This window comes from Carcharodon carcharias, chromosome 2, assembly GCF_017639515.1.
Source record: "Carcharodon carcharias isolate sCarCar2 chromosome 2, sCarCar2.pri, whole genome shotgun sequence".
Classification (NCBI taxonomy): domain Eukaryota; kingdom Metazoa; phylum Chordata; class Chondrichthyes; order Lamniformes; family Lamnidae; genus Carcharodon; species Carcharodon carcharias.
In genome coordinates, this window is record NC_054468.1 from 211,581,047 (window position 1) to 211,601,305 (window position 20,259).

Below are 20,259 nucleotides of genomic sequence, written 5' to 3' on the forward strand. Positions count from 1 at the left end.
TCCTGCAGTGCATCTTGGAGATAGTACACTCTGCTGCTACTGTGCCTTAGTGATGGGGAGGATGAATGTTTGTGGATGTGGCACCAATAAAGTGGGCTGCTATGTCCTGGACAGTGTCAAGCTCCTTGAGTGTTGTGGGAGCTGCACTCACCCAGGCAAGGGGAGAGTATTCCACACACTCTTGACTTGTGCCATGTAGACAAGCTTTGGGGATTCAGGTGGTGAGTTACTCAGTGCACAATTCCTCACCTCTGATCTGCCCTAGTAGCCACAGTATTTATATGGCTAGTCCAGTTCAATTTCTGGTCAATGGTAACCCCCAGAATGTTGATAGTAGGGGATTCAGTGATGGTAATGCCATTGAATGCCAAGGGGCGATGGTTAGATTCTGCCTTGATGGAGATGGCCATTGCCTGACACTTGTGTGGCACAAATGTTACTTGCCATTTGTCAGCCCAAGCCTGGATGTTGTCCAGATCTTGTTGGATCTGGACAGGGACTGCTTCAGTATCTGAGGAGTCATGAATGGTGCTGAACATTGTGCAATCATCAGTGCACATCCCCACTTCTGACCTTATGATAGAAGGAAGGTCATTGATGAAGCAGCTGAACATGGTTAGGCCGAGGACACTACCCTGAGGAACTTCTGCAGTGATATCCTGGAGCTGAGATGACTCACTTCCAAAAACCACAGGCAACTTCCTTTGTGCTAAGTGAAGGGATTGTTTGGATGTCAAAGGGATGTTAGTCTGTTTACAACTAACCAGATAAGCAAGGCTAAGGAGTATTTTTATTTTTCCCAAAGGTTACTGACAATATTTACAACGTGAAACTTTTTATATTATGGGAAAGGTACACATATGCAACAATGGACTTTACATATCAAACAGAAGGAAGCATATATAAAGGAGGATGAAAGGCTGTGTTGTGGGGAGGCCACGTATGATCAAATAGGGGTGTGTTAAATAGCCTTGAAGGAGCCTCCAGCTATTTTGTGTGCAAGTCTGCTGTGTTCAGTAACTAAAGTTGGAGAAAGCCATTTGGAATTCCACTGTCAAGTGGGTATTGTGCTAACTTGCTGTATTTTTTTTAAATCTAAAATCTATTTTGGACTGTTGCCTTAAAGGGGGTTTGTCAGATTAATTAGGATTTTTAGGTGTTGTTATAGTATTAAGTAATTGTAGTCTTTTGTATGTGCTTGAAATCTTTTATTTTGTTAATAAATATTTTAATTATAAGTTTTAAAATTTCTAAAGGTCTTAGTGGGCTCATTATTTCTGAATTCAGTGCACACATCTTCTCATAATAAACACAAATTGCAAAACTGTTGCGATAGGGTGCCCAAGTTTCTCTTGTGGATTTGGTCCAGTTGGCAAACAACATCTGCCACGTCACAACATTATGGTTCCAGAAGTTCCCATTTCAGCCAGACTCCACTGTCCAAAGTGATTGAGTCTAACAGTCTGGTCCACGACCAGCTGAATACACATGATGTCTGGATGTTTTGTGAATGGCTCAGGAGATGAGTTATTCACACTCACCTTGCTTCTGGTTGCTTCTGGTGAGTCACTTCTAGATAAGCTGACTCCATTCTACTGCCTTTGGAATTTGTAGAGTACAGCTGTGCAAATGTTTGGCCATCTTAGAAGCTGCTGTTTTAAGTAAATTAAAAATGCTGCTGTCCAGTCTTTTAACTTATTCCGTGGTTTTGTTCCATTCAATAAATAGTCATTTTCGATATAACACATGGATTTTGTAACACTGCATCCAGCTTGACTCTAATTCACCAAATTTCCTTTTGCTCCGATTTCTCTTTCTTCCTTTATCCTTAAATCTAACGAGATAGGATTATTGAGCCTGCCGTGCATGAGGCCACACAGGGGCCATTAAACTCACCAATTCACAGTTCCAGCGATTTACAGTGCAAAAATATGATCTGAAAGGCAAGATAAAAAATCCAATTTACAGCACTCACTGCAAGATAGGCTGCTCCAGCAATTTCCAGTCCATGAGACAGATTTGTTGCCGTATGGACTACCTATAAATTGCAGTTATAGATCCATACTTCATCCAAAAGTGCTTCACAGTTCACAAGTAATACTTGAAGTGTAGGTATTGCTTTGTAGCAGTCAGCTTCTGGACAAAATCCCACAAATAGCTAATGAGACAGGTGACCAAATGGATTTATTTTCCTGGGGCTCGATGGATGTACATTGCCTGGGAACGGGGACAACTCTTCTCCATGGTGCCATTATATCTTCTCCACCCATCTGAACAGACAGGTGCTTGCTCAGGTTAAACGTTTCACTTGAAAGGCAACATTTTCATCAAAGCAACAGGCCTTCGATGTTGCCGGTGACCACAAGGGAAGTTGGGGTGCGTGTTCACAAAAAAAATGGGTGAAGGTAAGAAGAGACTCCAAGGCTCACTCTCCCAGAGGCTGTCTAGAAATAAGGGACAAAAGGTTTCTATGGGACAAAGAGTCAAAATAAGGGACAATCCCTTAAAATGGGGGATAATTGGTCACCTTAAGAAGAAGGGGTAGCGGTGGCTGGGTGAGGGCGAGAATGGGACGACGAGGGTGGGGGGGAGTGAGTGAGTGAGTGAGAGAGAGTGAGAGTGAGAGTGGGAGAGAGAGAGAGAGAAAGGCCAACGAAGGAAGGGAATTCTCAATAAATGGCAACTAATTGAGAGGAGTTGAGGAAGTAAGGGACCTTGGAGTGCATGTTCACAGTTTCTTGAAAGTGGCAGGACAGGTGGATAAGGTGGTCAAGAAAGCACACGGAACACTTTCCTTTACTGAATACAAAAGCAGGGATGTAATAATGGAACTGTATAAAATGCTGGTTAGGCCACAGCTGGAATTTTGTGTACTGTTCTGGTCACCACATTACAGAGAGGACAGGATTGCTCTGGAGTGCAAAGGAGATTTACAAGAACGTTGCCAGGGCTTGAAAATTGCAGCTATGAGGAGAGATTGGATAGGCTAGAGTTGTTTTCCTTAGAACAGGGGAGGCTAAGGATTTACCTAATTGAGGTGTACAAAATTATGTGGGGCCCAGATAGGATAGGCAGGAAAGACTCGTTTCCCCTAGTGGAGGGGTCAATTATCAGGGGGCATAGTTTTAAGGTGATTGGTAGAAGGGTTAGAGGGGACTTGAGGAAACTTTTTTAACCAAGAGGGTGGTGGGCACCTGGAATTCACTGCCTAAGTTGGTAATTGAGGCTAAAACGCTCAGCTCATTTAAAAAGGTACCTGGATCTGCATCTGAAGTGCTGTAACTTGCAAGGCTAAGGACCAGGTGCTGGAAAGTGGCATAAAATGAGCAGCTAGTTTCTCTCGTTCTTTTTGGCCAGCTCAGACATGATGGGCTGAATGGCCTCTTTCTGCATCATAACTTCTTTATGGTCCCCTGGAAAGGGCAAGCAATTTCTTACATCACTCATTGTTGCTCTGACTTTGACAACAGGTATGAAGTGGCCAGCTTAGTCAGTTATCCTTTGCTGCAAGCAGGGAGGTGACCTTATCAGTCCTCATCTTCCCAATACCAGTACGTAGCAGGGCAATCAGTCATTAGTAAATCAGGCTTATTATGGTGCTCCACTAAAAGCTACTCTGAACCTGAACTAATTCCTCTGGAGCTTACATGAACCCGCTTCCAAGCGATATCTTTCATTCCAGCTACACATCTGTGACTACATTACTATTTCCGGTTTTGCAACTCCCATACATTACACCAGCAAGAAGTGGACTGAAAGACTGAAGTTGGATTGTGACTATTTCATTTCATTTTACCAATATCCTTTTTTTTTTATAGGAAAAACAGGTAAAGGCTTGTATTTTTAATAGTGCTTTTCACGACCACTGGACATCTGAAAGCTCTTCACCGTAAGACCATAAGATGTAGGAGCAGAAGTAGGCCATTCAGTCCATCAAGTCTGCTCCATGAAATCATAGCTGATCTGATAATCCTCAACTCCACTTACCCGGCTTTTCCCCATAACCCTCGATTCCCTTATTGATTAAAAACCTGTCCATCTCTGCCTTGAATACACTTAACGACCCAGTCTCCATAGCCCTCTGCAGTAACGAATTCTGCAGATCGACTACCCTCAGAGAAGAAATTCCTTATAATCTCCATCTTAAGTGGGCAACCCCTTGCTCTGAGATTATGCTGCCTGGTCCTAGGCTCTCCCTCCCACAAGGGGAAACGAACGCTCAGCATCTACCCGTACTTTTTGAAGTGTAGTCACTGTTGCAATGTAAGAAAAGCAGCAGCCAATTTGTGTTCAGCAAGCTCCCACACAGCAACGTGATAATGATCAGATAGTCCATCTTTTTTTCTGATGTTGATTGAGGGATAAATATTGGCCAGGACACTGGCCAATTCCTCTATTCTTCTTCGAAAGAGTGCCATGGGGATCTTTAACAGCTACTCAAGCAGGCAGTTTAACGTTTCAACTGAAAGGCAGAAAAAGCACACATACTGCCAAAAGACACCCACTAATGACGTCCTATTAACTCAAGCCTATATAGCCCTCTACATAAATACAAGGAAATCCCATAAGGAAAATTTGATATGATCACAGCGCACAGTAATTATAAAAGAATGCATTACTTCATAATTATTTATGATTTATAGCCACTGTCTGAATATTTAGGAAGCATTTCATCTTCTGAATAATTTACCCTTTCCAATTTTATTATACCCATATGGTCTAGGATTTTTATGCAGACATGATACATCCTGGCAATGTTTTTTTTCCCTTTGCCAAAGGCATGGTCATCTGGTTTAGTTTCATGGAGAAAGTAAACAAAACAATGCCATCTTGCGATGGTAGTAACATTCCCACTGATCTACAGCTTAAAGCCTTACACACAAGAACAGTGTTTCCAAATTTAAACGGACTGTGGGAAAACTGGCAGACGTGGTTAATGCTTCGCTAAAATATTCACCAGTGATATCACATTCATTGGAACCATCAAGGTTGCAGAGATTTTTCTTCCTAAAACGGAGTTAAATAAAAATGTTTAGCTTGTACCCATCTTTCCACTCCCCCTTCTCAGAAGCAGGTCAGTCACAGTTAAAGAACCAGATGCATCAAATTTGTTTCTCAGACTGTTCTAAGAGTTAATCCCATTGTGGGTTTGTCTTTATTTAAAGTGGCACTTGTCTCCAATTTTAGGCCTCCCACCAATGCCCATGACCACAAAACAAAATACTTCCCGCCAGCTTTGGGGAATGAGTCTGGCCCATGGGCGTTGTGATCTCACTCTGCCATTAACCAGCTGAAGAAATGGCTTTTCTCATCATTTTGTCTTAATTTAATTTTCAGGATCACTTATCCCTGCTCTTCAAGCTCCCTTAGACTCCCACCTCTGTTGTTAAACAGTTGGGCTGAGTGAGACTGACAAGCTTCTTTCCAAGCCAACTGTAAATGCCTAATGGACCAATTGCTTGAAGACACAAGTTTCAAGTCTGACTTGACTATCCTGTAAATTTTCACCCGACTTTATTAAGAGACACCAAACCCAACATCAGAGATGATGTCTTTTGGATGAAACTTTGAGTCATGGCCCTGTCTGCCCTCTCACACAAAAGATCCCCCACAACACTATTTGTACAATTGCAGGGGAGTTCCCCCCAGTGCCCAGGCCAACATCTTCTCCCCAACCAACACCTAAACTGGACAATTATGTGTCATTTATTTCATTGCTGCTTGTGGAAACTTGCCATGTGCAATTTGGTTGCTGCATTTCCTATTTTACAAGTAGCTACACTTCAAAAGTACTTCACTGATTTGATGCACCCTGAGGTCATGAAAGTTCATATTAGGAACACAGCAAGTTGGAGGTGCAACCCCGTCTTCTCTTACTGTGACATTCATATAACAGCATCCAGCACCCTCACCACCCCACTCTCAATGGGCTTTAACTCGTTCCTTGAAGGTATTTCCTATTGAGGCTAGACACCAACAGCTGCTTGGTACCTTAAGCAAGTGTGAATCTGGACAGGTGTGTGTAAACAGGCCAATAAATTGTACACACGAACACAGACCTGTTCTTTCCCAAAGTTTTCACAAACATTCCTCACAGCAGACATCACTAAATCTCAAAAGGCCTTTATTTTCCTGTTCGTGGTTCAGGAGCACTAAGGTCAACTGTTGTACATCAACTGTTACCCCAGCAGCGAGAGATCATACAGCATTAACCAAGAATCGTATCTAAGTGCGTCTTGTCTTTAAGGTTTATGACTAGACTTTTACCTGCAAAAAGTATTAGAACCCATCTTTCTTTAAAATAGAATCCTCTGCTGCCAAATTGTAGCCCATGTAGCAGTGACTAAGAACAGACTCAACTTGGCCAGTGAAACCGGTCTAGTTCAAAAATTTAAAGCTGCAGTGCAATCAAGAAAAAAAAAAAGGCTTGCATTTATATCGTGTTTTTCACAGCCACCAGATGTCTCAAAGCACTTTACAGCCAACAAATTACTTTCTGGATTGTAGTCACTGTTGTAACATAGGAAATGCAGCAGCCAATTTATGCAGAGTAAGCTCCCACTAACAGCAATGTGACCAGATAACCTGCTCATTGAGATGTTGATTGAAGGATAAACAGTGGCCAGGGGGCCAGGATAACTCCCTTGGTCTTCTTCAAAATAGTGTTATTGAATCTTTTACATGCACTTGAGCAGGCAGAGTGGCGACAGGATGGAGAGAATCTCTCAGTTTAATATCTTATCCAAAAGAGAGCATCTCCAACAGTGCAGCACTCCCTCAGTACTGCACTGGTGGGTCCGCTTTGATTTTTGCACTCAAGTTCTGGAGTGTGACTTGAACCCGGAACCTTGTGACTCAAGAGGAAACAGCGCTACCCATTGAACCACAGCTTATATTTTAAAAATGCACAAAATGTCAACGTCTCATTCGGATATTCCCACTTGATACCCTGTGTCTGCATGATTCTGCGAACTGACAACAGAAACTCAGAAGAGTCCCGGATCATTGAGCAAAGTGGTCAACATAGTTGAGACAGGGTGCAGCCTGAAAAATTGGGATTTGGACAGAACTATAGGTTCTACATGAGATACAGAACACACACATTGTATTGTACAATAAAATTGAATAAATCAGGCATGGGGATTGTATACACTGATGTTGATTCTTTTTCAGGCCAACTATTTTGATATAACCACTGTGTCTGCAGCAATATACACAAGCTTACAAAACTGGAGGGACAATTGCTTTCATCTCTGGCTCCAAAGGATGTACTTATTACTACCCAATGACAAGTGAAGCACATAAAACATTCTCATGAGAATGTTTTTCAAAAATCTAAAAAGTTTCAAACTTATCAAAAATAGCATGACCACCATTAGCTTTGAGCCAACACAGAAAAGATCAAAAAGACTTGAAAGAAGAACACGACTTTGTGATCCATTTCAAATGATTTAGTCATAAACAGAATCCTCAGTCAAGTGATGTGAACCGTGTGCTGCAGTGCTATAGAGGGGGAACAGAACATTATTACAAGCTGCATTTCTCCACTAGTGTGGCAATGGTCCCTCTCACTACAATGCCAATAGGACTTAGCTGTGCTCAGGTTTCCCCATAAAGTCTCGAGGGGGAGGAGGGGGTTGGACCATCATTCAAAATGAAGTCGTAACCGAGTGTTATTCCTTTCATATGGTCAGTGCTTGCAAAACAAGTTCCGAAAAATTTATCCGCCAGTAAATCATATTTTCAGTACAGACACTATAGAGATAGCAGGAATATCATGAGCCGAGCAGAGAAAATAAGTCATAATAACAAGCAAGATTCTGCCATAAAACAGTAGCTCCTGGATCAGATTGGAACTTGAACCAATTTATTATTTCTAAACTGCAAGTGAAGTTAAATTCAAGTGTTTGATTATCTTCCATCAGCAAATGTCAACATACATTTATAACAGTTAAATATCGATTTACAAACACATCAGCTTCCTGATACCATAAATTGGTGCAGATTAAAAAACATGTCCTCAATATTTGGAATTAACGGGCTAAATTTCACACATTCCAGCGGAATAAAATTGTAATGCCTTGCTTCCTAGCTTGCCTATATTGCTCCTTTTTAAAAGCTTAACCTAAACAATATTTTAACTAACTCCCAAAACACTTGACGCAATCACAGATATGTACACTGGACAGCATTTACCTTCTTACTTTTAAAATTTTTGCAAAGAACATTGGGGAGATAAATGCATATAAATGCAACTCGTTATGGTTTCTAATTTTTAATATCTCTGTGCAAGAAGCAAAACATTCAACAAACACTCCAGCACTTAAAGTGTCATGGCACATTTATTGATATTTACTTCTGAATCTGTAACAAAAAAAGGAGCTTTTCTGCAAACTTGCTAACTGCTAACTCAATTAGCATCTGTAACTCTTTGACCTTGACTTCTCAAATTCACACATCTTGAAACAAGGAGAATAGAGCAAGGAAATGTTTTGCTCATATTGGTTGAAGGTGTGTCGCTCATGTATCAGCATTATCTTTGCGACCTTCTTTAACCACTAAGCTCCTACACTCACTGGAACTCTCGCTCTAGTTCTCACCACCTTGATCCTTCACTCAAACCCGTTGTTTAGACCATGATACCCACTTTCTCTCCTCCTGCTTGACGTTCACTGTTCTTCCTTTGCAATATTAAGGATTTTGAAACTTATTCTTGTATGAGTACTTTAGGAATTCAAGCATCTTTTTAAGCAATCACAAAACACATTTTACAGTAGTATGTTGGTTCAGAAGAGAAAGAAAGCTATTCTTTATGATGCTGCAGTCAGAAACATTAACACTCCATATCTGCAATGATGGCTGCAATTTGCATCTATGCTAACCTGCCTTAAAAAATGCTAAATTGAAAAGGCATCTGCTGCCATGTTTTTACATAACTAAACTCAAATTGATGACTGAATCCAAGGAGGGAGGGAGGTGTGGGGGGTGTTGGAGTGGGGGGGGGGGCAGAATCCGCAAATCTGGATTGCTTGAGGCATAACTATTAAGCTAACAATTTGGACTATCTGCCTAGGTGATGGTCTATGAAGGTGCTCTTTCTCTGCTCAAGGCCTTCCTTTCCAAACTCAATACAATGGTGACTCCCTTTATGAGATGAGAAGATTATTGCACCCTGTGTCTCTATAGACCCTACGAGAAGCTGTGGGGGAACAAATTTAGCATAAAAATTAGGATTAAATTAAGTCCTTGGTTGTGCAATTTTGTGATAGGTAAATGAAAAAGCCTGAGCAGAGCATCTAAGAAACAAATCAACCTCACTATCTCTATTGGAACTTGGATCTTTCACAAATGTTAGCCAACCCCCTGGGCTCGGTTGAGGAGGAAAGGAGACGAGACATAAGATACAATATCAATAAACATGCAGCCAATATAACGCTTCCTTGGCAAATGTAGTTGCTGCCTTTCTAGCATTGCTCGTTTGTGATCTGGATGTTATGGACGTTTAATTATTGGTCCATTCTATTTTAGTTGTAGAATTTGCAAAAGAAGAATATATATGCCTCTTCTTTAAGTGATGACAACATAAAACTGTACACATAAACATCACAACCATGACTGGAATTCCAGGTAAATTAGAACAGACAAAATTTTGTAACTCGGCTGTTTGCCTAAAATCTACATCCATTTTTGCACCCTATTACCAATGCATGTAGAATACACCAGTACTTAAATTACTGCAGGGCAACACACTATATTGATGTTCCAGTAAGAAGTACTCACCTCATCAGTGTTATTTAAACCTAATGAGGAACCAACTCAAGAGCAACAAGGCTCTCGATGTCTTGTTTATCCTGAGCTAGGGAATGGCATGTAACAAGGAAATAACGAAGGGGATAAGGTAAAACATTCAGCAAGGTTTCCTATTATAGCTCCAGCTGCAATTCAGGACAAACCACTCCCAGAAATACCTGGTACCAAATGATCCTGAAGGCAGCCCTTTACATGCTGTCTGCTTTAAGGGACAGGTTACTTAAGACAAGAAAGCCCTTTATTTGTGTTTTTTTTTTAAATTAGAAAATGGTTTTGCTGCTTCCAAAATTTGTTGCCGAATGGAATCAGTCCACCAGTGTGCAAAAGACCATGTTCTCAGTACTGTGCCACTCACTCCCTCCCTCTTATTATCTGGTGTATCTGGAAGCAGATGAAGGGGGAATGACCACAAACCCACTTGATGGCTGCTGACATCACTTGCCATGCCTTTTACTGAGCCTCTAATAGTGCATTCCGTGCCACCGAGTGAGAACCCTTTCCTTGCTCCCTGTCATTCCAACTACTTCACCCTGCCTGGAAAATGGAGAGAAGCTTTTCAGTCCTACCAGCATGATCGTCCTAATCCTGCACCATCATTTTCCGTACCCACACTTTCCTTAATTCTCTGCCCGTAGCTTGGCACCCATTCACTAGCTCCCTCCAAGGTAGACCATGGATGCCACTCCTAGTACAGCAGCACAAACTCATTTATAGGGGAGAGGGGCTTTAAACAAATATGAAGATCACTGACATGAAATTCATATATAAGGACTTGCCATTCATCATACAAGTGTCTAGATAAAAACCTTGCTTCATTTTTACAATAAAAATGCCAGCTCTCCCATGGGGCTTTACCTGAACCTGCCCCTGTAATGGTGCCTTTAAGACTATCGTCTGTCTTCATGATACTGTTGCCAAGGCACCTCCTTTATTTTAATTGAGACTAAGTGCAACTTTATACACAGTTCTTTCTAGACTCTGGGGACTAATTGTTCCTGGACAGTGCAGGCAAATTACCCTAAAAAGAGATTAGGAAGGTCATTTGGCCTATTTTAGTTCAGTTACGTAACAAAAAATATAAATCCCCATTCAATTGTCTCTTAAATATATCAAAGTTCGTGTCTCCACCACTTGCTAAGAAGTGCTTTACAAGCGCTAACTACTCTCTGCGTGAAGGACCCGCATCGTAAACCTGCCTATCACCAGTTTGCACTGTGCTCTGTCGTTCTACATTCATGATGTATCTTGAGGTAGGGTTCCAAATTTACTTTCTTTCTAATAACACTGAATATTTCGAGTACAAGTAGAGGATCCCTCCTTAGCTGCCCCCCTTCAAAACTGAAGAGCTGCTAGTTTCTCCAGGAAAGCCTTCTGCGGGAGTACTGTCTATAAATAAAGTGCTTTACAAGCTGCAAGCTTTAGGTTTTATACTTGGTTACAAGATGCCGATTTATACTTTGACACATAGAGTAGCAACGGTCCCCCCCCAAATATTTGGCGATATAATTAATTTTGCTTTGCGTTATTTCAGGAAGAATAGTTTGTGCTGCAGAAAATGGAAGTCAAACAACGTACAACAACTTTGATGCTTCCTGTGAGTGGCACATATGTAAACCTGTGACTGGTAGAAGGCCTTGTAGAAAACTCTTTTGCTAACCAGTAGTTGAAGCTGGTTTATTCTGCTGAGAGTTAAGGTGGAAATGTCTCAGTGCTACTAGGTAGCATTTTCCTTCGTTTCTGAACAGGGAACACAGTTTAAGTTTTTAAAACTATGTATACACTGGAGTTTTATTGGGAGCTAACACATGACATTTGCAATGTAACTTAATATCGTTATGTTGAATTGTGAAGGTTGCTACTGAAAAGGAATGTGCTCAGAGTTCAGGCACCTTCTTGTGCACTGAATAATTGAGGTCAGGAATAAATGCTCCCAATTTGGTCACGAGTGCTGCGATGAATTAAACTCGAAAAATCTGTATAAAAATTGGTCAGGACTCAATAAATGCTCATAGTGCCCCTTAAATGAAGCGAGTCAAATCTAAACCTTTTGCTTATTTCCACAGGCTACAAACATTAACCTCCTTACATTCCATAAAGCTGAGCATTCACATTTTAACTGTGACTTATTTCATACAAACCCCTGTGTTAACCTTACATAACTGGACTCAATGAAAGCCTTGCAATTGGGATTTTGCCACCAGGTGGAGGATAAATGCCGAGGTATAAAATGGCAAAATATTATTGCTTTGAATTTCCTACTGCTATAGCATGAAGAATAGGCAGAGAATCAGATTACGTTAAATAAAGGATTGTTTTGGAATGAAACAGTAGCTCAGCTACAATACCAAGTATGCAGCATCATTGCATTACCACATAACTAACATGTGGCTTTGAGCGTTGGGGTTAACTGCCCTGTTCCTGACTGCTTAGTTCCGAAAGCTTGCACTTCTGTTGCTGTTGGTTTTTTTTAAACTGTCTTTAGTCCCAATACTCACATTCTCATACAAGGCTTGAAGGGTCTCCAGGTCAACCACAGAATTGTCCAAGTTCAGAACAGCTGTCAAAGGGACAAAAGAAATAGTTGTCAAAATGATGACAAGTCAGTTGTGAAAGGTTAATAAAGCACAAAAGTGCTCAATGGCTGCGGAGGTGACCTGCTGGTCAGATTGGCTTATGAGCTTTGGCTGCGCTAATGCTCGGAATTGTGCTCTGGCAAGAATTACAAACTAGCACACTGGCGGAGCCAGGTGTCAACAGCCACAAAATTCCACCACATGCACACACACAGACTCCATTATCACAGCCAAAGCCAGAGATCAGAGAGATGCTTCAAACAAGGCTTGCCGATTGACAGGGCGAATTATGAAAGCAACACCATAACAAAACGGGCACATTCTCAGCTCTGCTAGGTGTCAACCCTGAGATGACTAATCCAGAACTCAATTCGCCAGTTAACTTCAAGACCATGACAAGGGTCAAATCCTCCGCATATAAATCTGACAGTTTTAGTGGAGATTTTGAATATTTCTTATCCATTCCCACAAATTTCTATACAAGACACAATGGGAGGTCCACACTTCTCACGGAATCTCTCATTATTAATCCGATTGCAGTCTGCGTCTGTGGAAATTGGTAAGCAGACTTTCAATTAATTCAATTTGCTTCTTGACAGCAACATCACTGCAATGCATACATTTTACATGGTTATATGATTAACTGCAACATAAACACAATGCATTTTGAGCGAGTTATATAGTGAACTGACATTATCTACCCATGACCTGCGTTTACAATACTTTGCAGATGATGTTTTGTATATACTTTTCCCGGCAGCAACATATCAAATCATATAAAATGCAGCACATGGCCTGTCATTTTGAAGGGTCTGCTCCTACTCATTTCGCTTACAGCTGAATTCCAGTCAAGCCTGCGACACAAAAGTTTCAATAGTTTATCAGACAACTGAGGAATCAGCATCACTGCTGTGGTCAGCTTTCACAGAGTCATGAAAAGCCCAGAACTTTTAAAAAAAAAATAATTCTTTCATGGGATTTGAGTGTCATTGGCAAGGCCAGCATTTGTTGCCCATCCCCAATTGCCCTTAAACTGAGTGGCTTGCTAGGCCATTTCAGAGGGCACTCAAGAGTCAACCACATTGTTGGGGGCCCAGAGTCACATGTAGGCCAGACCAGGTAAGGATGGCAGATTTCCTTCCCTAAAAGGACATTAGTGAACCAATGGGCTTTTACAACAAATCGATAAAGTTCATGGTCACCATTACTGAGATTAGCTTTCAATTCCAGATTTATTAATTGTGTTAAATTCCACCAGCTGCTGTGGTGGGATTTAAACCCATGTCCCTAGCATATTTGGCTGGGCCTCTAAATTACTGGTCCAAATATATTATCCACACACCACCACTAAGAACATTCAGAACACTGATTATAGTGCTGTGTATTAATCCCCCCACAATGCACAGTTCTGCCTAAACTATTAAAGTGACAGCTTTTGACAGAAAGTGGCTAGCTTTTTTTCCCCCTTCCCCATCCCCAATTTTCCTAAAGGCATCGATTCCTGTTGGGCATGGTTCCGTGGACTCTATGACCTTGCCAAAATGACAATTCTTAATGCATGAGCTTAGAGACGTTCAGATTGTTCAGCAAGGCTCATTGCTCTCCCTGCCCGATATTCAACATTTCCCAACAATGGGTCACTGGATAGTGATCAGGTGCTGAGTGCAGACGGATATTCCTCCTCCTTAACCAAGGGTGCTGTATCCATGAAAGCAATCCTGCTGCCATCCTGGCTCAAATCAGCTAGTTAAGCACAGAGCAGGCTCCAGTTTGCTCACCTTTTGGGGTGTATGACCAAGTCACATGCAGCTTTTACAAAGGGCAACTAGGGGGAAAACTTTGGCACTTCAAACTTAAGCTCACCTTCAAAGCTAGCTTGCACTTTTATCATGATTCAAGTTGATACATAAGTACAGGGAATGCAGTTGATAGCAAAAATGAACCAGAATGTATGATCAACTGGGGGCTGGGGTTGGGGGTTGGGGGTTGGGGGTTTGGTGGGGGGGGGGGAGGGGGGGTGCAGATTTTCATTAAAACTGGTTAGTAACCATTTTTCTCTCCCCACCTCCATATACATTCACTAATTACAGTTCATTCCTTCTTGTTTAGCAAACGGCTGGAGTACAGTTCAACCAAATTTTCATCCCCCCAAAAAGATGGGTTTTTTGAAAATAGTCTCCACTTGACTGCAGTGGATACTGATTACAATTGTGAACACCAATTTGCAGTACTGTATAATATTACATTATAGCACATACATGACATAGCTATTTATTAACCTCCTCTCTTACTGTTACGTCACGTTCACATTAGGCAGCCTATTATTCCCCAAAAACATGGGGCATAACAAAAGCAAAGATTCATTAGCCTTTAGTTGACACTTAGGCTCTATTATCAGATTGTTCAACATAGCAACTGGAAGTATAGATGCATACATAGACAGCACTGCTGTACATATTGTCTTATTTGATTCACTGTGTCTAACCACTGAATTGAACTGAATTGAACAAGGACAGCAGATACATGGGACCACTACCTGGAAGTTCCCCTCCAAACCACACACCATCCTGATTGGAAATATATCACCGTTCCTTCACTGTTGCTGGGTGAAAATCCTGGAACTTCCTTCCTAACAGCACTGTGGGTGTACCTATACCATATGGTCTGCAGCGGTTCAAGAAAGCAGCTCACCACCACCTTCTCAAGGGCAATAGGGATGGGCAATAAATGCTGGCCTAGCCAGCAATGGTCACGTCCCATGCATGGATAGATATGATGCCATATGCCATTTACAATAAAGGATGGAAAAAGACAATAAGAAGTTATTACCATGGCTTTTCACTCGCTATTTTTAAGATTGATCAGTTACTAACTATAAAAATAATCAATACAAAAAAGAGAGAAAATTGCAAGAGTCTGGAATTATTAAAAAATACAGCACACCTCCATAGTTCATGAAAGAGTATGATTACTTCTTTATTGGGGCAATTGGTACAAACAGACACTTTTTCCGACATTTTTACAGCCTGAGTTTAGTGGGCTGTTCAAACCCCATGTCATCGGGTAGGTGGGATGACTACTGAGAGATTAAGCTCTGCTTGTGCCCCTTGGCCTAAATAGCCAAGTGGTTATGGTACTGGGTTTGTAACCCCAAGATCAAGAGTTCAAATCTCACAATGGCAAACTATGAAACAATGTAACTTCATCTGAATAGGAACAGATGGAAACGTGTTTGTACTCGAAAGAGTTACCCAAATCTACAGTCAATTGGAAGACACTTCCCCAATAAGCTGGTGACATCCTTGGGTGAGGATGAAAAAAAAAGGATGAAAGGCAAAGACATTCATGAGCAGACATTGCCGAGATGTGTTGTCGTGTTGTCTCACCAGGATTTACAGCAGTATTAAGGTAGCCTCATTCAAAGAAATAAAGAGAAGTGTCTAACCATTTCCAAACAAACGGCAGACTTATTTCTGCAGCCTGGGTTGTCCAGAACAACATTTTGTCTGGACTCACAAATGGTAAAAGTCAGTAGATCAGTAATATTTGATCTGAACAATGCTGAGGAGACAGTCATGTTTACTCATGTGCCAAACACAATTTTAACATTACTCTCAACTGTGGCATAATGCCAGTTCTCAAAAGGCAGTTTCAGGTTGAAAGTCGTCCCTGTCCACACGGTCAACATTATCATACATGGTTCCTATTCTCCCTTCCAGGATGGCTCTTGAAAATGGAAGCAGCATAGTAATCACTGAAGCTAGGGCGGATGATAGAGACTAGAGCTGCAGCCTGACAAAACAATCCATGGTGTGAACACGAAGAGGATAGTGGATGCTACATGGGAGACCAAAGTGCAGGAGAAATCACTTGCATATGGGTCTATGAAGAGGGCTGCTGCCATCTGGAGTACACTTTACCAGTATTACAATGCCTTGGATTAAGATTCTCTAAGTGCAAGCATTCATTAGAGGCATAACTCACTTAGAAGAACCTCAAACAGACCAGAGTCTTAAATAAAAAGGTCACTAATGTTTGGAGAGAGATTTCTCTTGAAAAAAGTCATAGGATTATGTAGTGATCCCCAAAAATATTTCAAAGTGAAAGAGATATTCTTCAAATATTAAGCTTTATGATAAATTTCTAATGCATGTTTACCTTATCTCAAGCATTGCCAAATTTTCTAAGCAGAAGTTTCACAAATAAAATGTTAAGACATTTTAACATACACATGGCATATCATAAATTGCAACATAGAATGTTTTCAGACCATGATTTGAATCTTTAGAACTCCTATTTTAAGCTCCTACTTTTTTTTTAAATGAGCATCTCAATACCTAATCATTGCTGTTGTAAAGCAAATAAAATGCTCGAGTATTAGATGTGCAGTTACTGGATTAATGTCCATGTATGAAACACCAGACTTAAAAGGGATGATTTTAACCCAATTCACTCAACAGGAAATGTGCAGGCAGTGGGTTTGCACTGCAATACTGAAGCTTTTCTGCGAAACTACCCTATGCAGTCATTTTAAAGAGCCTGATTTTATGAAGGCCGCCCCAATCCAGAGGGATGGGGGTCTAATTTCAATGGCAAAGTTGTGTTCAAATGACACCATTTTAATGATTGGCCTAAGGCCCATATAGCCCTGTTTTCACTATTACAGCTAGCAGCAACCTAGCTCCTGACTATGGGAGCCGTAGGTATCTAAGGTTTTACATAAAACAAAATTCTGAAAGATTTGAGCGCCAGGAGGATCAGAAGCGTTGAGTTATCTTTGCCCTGCACTTCTCAAAACCACCCCCATCCGACCCGACTCCACTCATCCTCAAAACTTTCTTCAGTTTGTTGGGGACCATTTCTGAAACCCCCCCCCCCCGGTAATTTTGAGATTCTCCCCTGCACTACCACACCACCCCACCCACTTCACTGATGATGGTGACGTCTCAAAAGTCATTGACCTGAAAGGTTAACTCTGTTGCTCTCTCTACGGGTGCTGCCTGACCCATTGATTACTTCCAGGGGTTTCTACTTTAGTTTCAAATTTTCTGCCTCTGCAGTGTGCTTTTGTGTTATCCTTGGAGCCACTGATGTCTCTCAGTCCCTCATTCATGGTGGGAAAAGGGCTTAGAGGCATGAATATACAAAAGTGTTTAAACAAAAGCAAAATACTGCGGATGCTGGAAATTGGAAGAACAAACAAAAATTTGCTGGAAATGCTCAGGTCAGGCAGCAGCAGGTATTTATTCTTTCAGGTACAATTCAGACAAGTACAACTACCCTTTAAAGCTATATTTCACAATGTTACAACATAATAAATCACTGTCATGACATCACCCACCTTTGGAATAAGCCAACCTCATTTGTTTGAGAGCTTTAAGTCAGAACCTAAAATTGTCCAAGTTTTCATTATGCTGATAATAGCTTAAACTGGAATCAGCTAGTCCACTTCAAACTAATCGTGGGTTAAGGCAGCCTCACCGGACATGGATTACCAAATTACTAAACCACTCACCCTATCCTAGATGAGAAAGGCTCTTTAAATTAAAGCTTTTTAAATAGCAACACTTCCAATAAGGTTGGCATTTACTACAGTTTGTCCATTTCTGAGGTCTAGGCTCAAATCCAAACTTATGTGATGGAAGTCTCCATCTCTGATGGCCACAAGGATCCCGTGTGAATTGAATTTGGGAAGCCTCCAGGCCACATGTTGGCATATCGGGCAGACTAGACACATCAGGAAGTGCACCGCCACTGATACTGCATGCAAATGGAATAAATATTCCACCCCACAGTACTAGCATGCTCACCTTAATGAGAATGCGCACAGGCAAAAAAAATAATGGTTACCTGACTCTCTGCATCTTCCATTTTACTTCCAATGTTGAAGACTATAAAAGCTGACAGAAAATGTTTTACAGGCTTGAAATAGGCAAAAAAGTTGAACTACCAAAAAAAATGCAAGCACTAGAAAAATAACTGCACAGAAAACTCACCACATAAAGTACTCTTTCTTCTAATTACATTTAGAATTACTTTTCCAACAGTTTTTGAAGAGGAAACAGGGTCAAGGAAAATAAAGCGAATAAAAACACAGAAGATGTGTGACTTGGAGGAGGACAGGAGACGATTTAATGGCAGAAGTGAAAATGGTGCAAGATAGAAGTGGACAACAATAAGCAAAATGAAAGGATGTATTACAAATGATGTGTAAACTTTGTAGCCAAATAACAGAGGGGAGTGGAAGAATGGAAAATCTGGTAAAGTGCAGGGACTCCAGAATCGTGAAAGGAAAAAAGGCAGGTGATCCCCGTGTGCCGACCTGCCCACGGCCATGTACCCGACCTGCCCACGGCCATGTACCCGACCAGCCCACGGCCATGTGCCTGTCAGGGACCCTCACCGCAAACACCGTTTTCCCTGGTTCCATTCCTCCTTATAAAACTAGTCATCATCACATCTCCAAATTCAGACACAAGGTCATGTATCTCTGAAGTGTGAACCCCATTTCCCCCTCTCCACTGTTACTACCTGACGTGTGGCATCTTTCCAGCATTGTTTTATTTCAGATGTCCAGTATTTTGCTTTACATTTTTTCCAAGAGGGTTGATTTAGATCAACTACCATAATTAAATAAAACTTTCCTACCACATGTAGCGCAATAAAGTGCTTGGCAATTTCAAGACAATGTATTTTTTAATCAAGTGCAACGGCTGGCTATTAAAGAAAAATGAAATCTGTTGCTACATGGAGTTAAAATAAAACATTCTCCAATATCATTAGCTTGAATATTCCTGTCTCCAAGAAGAACACAGCCAATTGTGTAAAAAGTCCAAACAGCTCAAATAGTCACACGTTTGGCTACAGCAACGAAAGAGCAGAAGACTGAATTATGTTAATGTTGCAGTGTGTTCAGTGAGCTTCAATGATTTTTTTAAAAAAGTACCGTAGGCTTTCAGCTGTCTAACACATTCATCACAAACAAATACATGCAAGATCAGCTCAGGACAATAACATAAAGACACAAAATAAACCTGAAACAGCTCAACAAAGTCTTGAAATGCAAAATCCAAGAATCCTGCTCAGTGTTTGAAAAAAAGAAACAACACATTTTGCTGAACTGTTACAAAAATAACTCACTGGCAAAAAGCCAAGTATAGAATTACAAAATCATTCATTTCAACACCTACACCTTGCCTTTTGTACAGTGCTCCTCATAAAAGAAAATATACTGAGTGCTTGGCGAGGCAGAAAAAGTAGACAGTAGGAAATGAAGTGGGCTGCGGGTTGGGGGTTGGTGGTGGTGATGATGAGGGAGAGGAAAGCAGATCAGAACTTAATAAAATAGAAGGGTTTTAATAAAGGTTTAAGTTGTCAGAAGGCAGCAGGGCGAAAATGTTTTGGAAAAGACTGTCATAGGCCAGGACAGTGTTGGAGTGCGACTGTCTGAGCACTGCAGGACCATTGATGAAACGTTTTTTTGTTAACATCACAGAGTTCCAAATACTTCCTGACTGCTGGTATAACTTTTATCCAATCTTGCAAGCTTGCATCCACAAAATCACAGGCAGCAGAGCTAGCAGTGACAGGGCACTGGATGTCTTAGTACCAGAGGTCTTATTACCAGAGGTGGACAGGGCAAGAGGCCAGGTGGGTGATGGGGAAGAGGGAAGAGATGCCAGGAGAACCTCAAGGATCGTTCTGTGAAGGGAACGGGAGCAAGTAGGCTGAGAGGTCAGTGCAAGGGTCTTACCCGGAGGACCTGTCAGCATTGTCACAAGAAGCTCAATAACCTCAAGAGTGGTGCAGGTCAGTGAATGCATCTTTGGAGGAATTCACACCCATGACAGCACCAATCTCCCACCAGAACACCATC

At 41.3% G+C, this 20,259-nt stretch overlaps 1 protein-coding gene across 1 annotated transcript in view; it reads right to left on the reverse strand.

Annotated features, from left to right (window-relative positions):
- Positions 1–20,259, reverse strand: part of fmn2b (formin 2b) — a 401,079-nt gene that overhangs the window by 152,089 nt on the left and 228,731 nt on the right. The window contains exon 9 of the mRNA XM_041207507.1: positions 12,306–12,367. Within this exon, the coding sequence (XP_041063441.1) occupies positions 12,306–12,367 (62 nt within the window). The remainder of the gene's footprint in view (positions 1–12,305; positions 12,368–20,259) is intronic.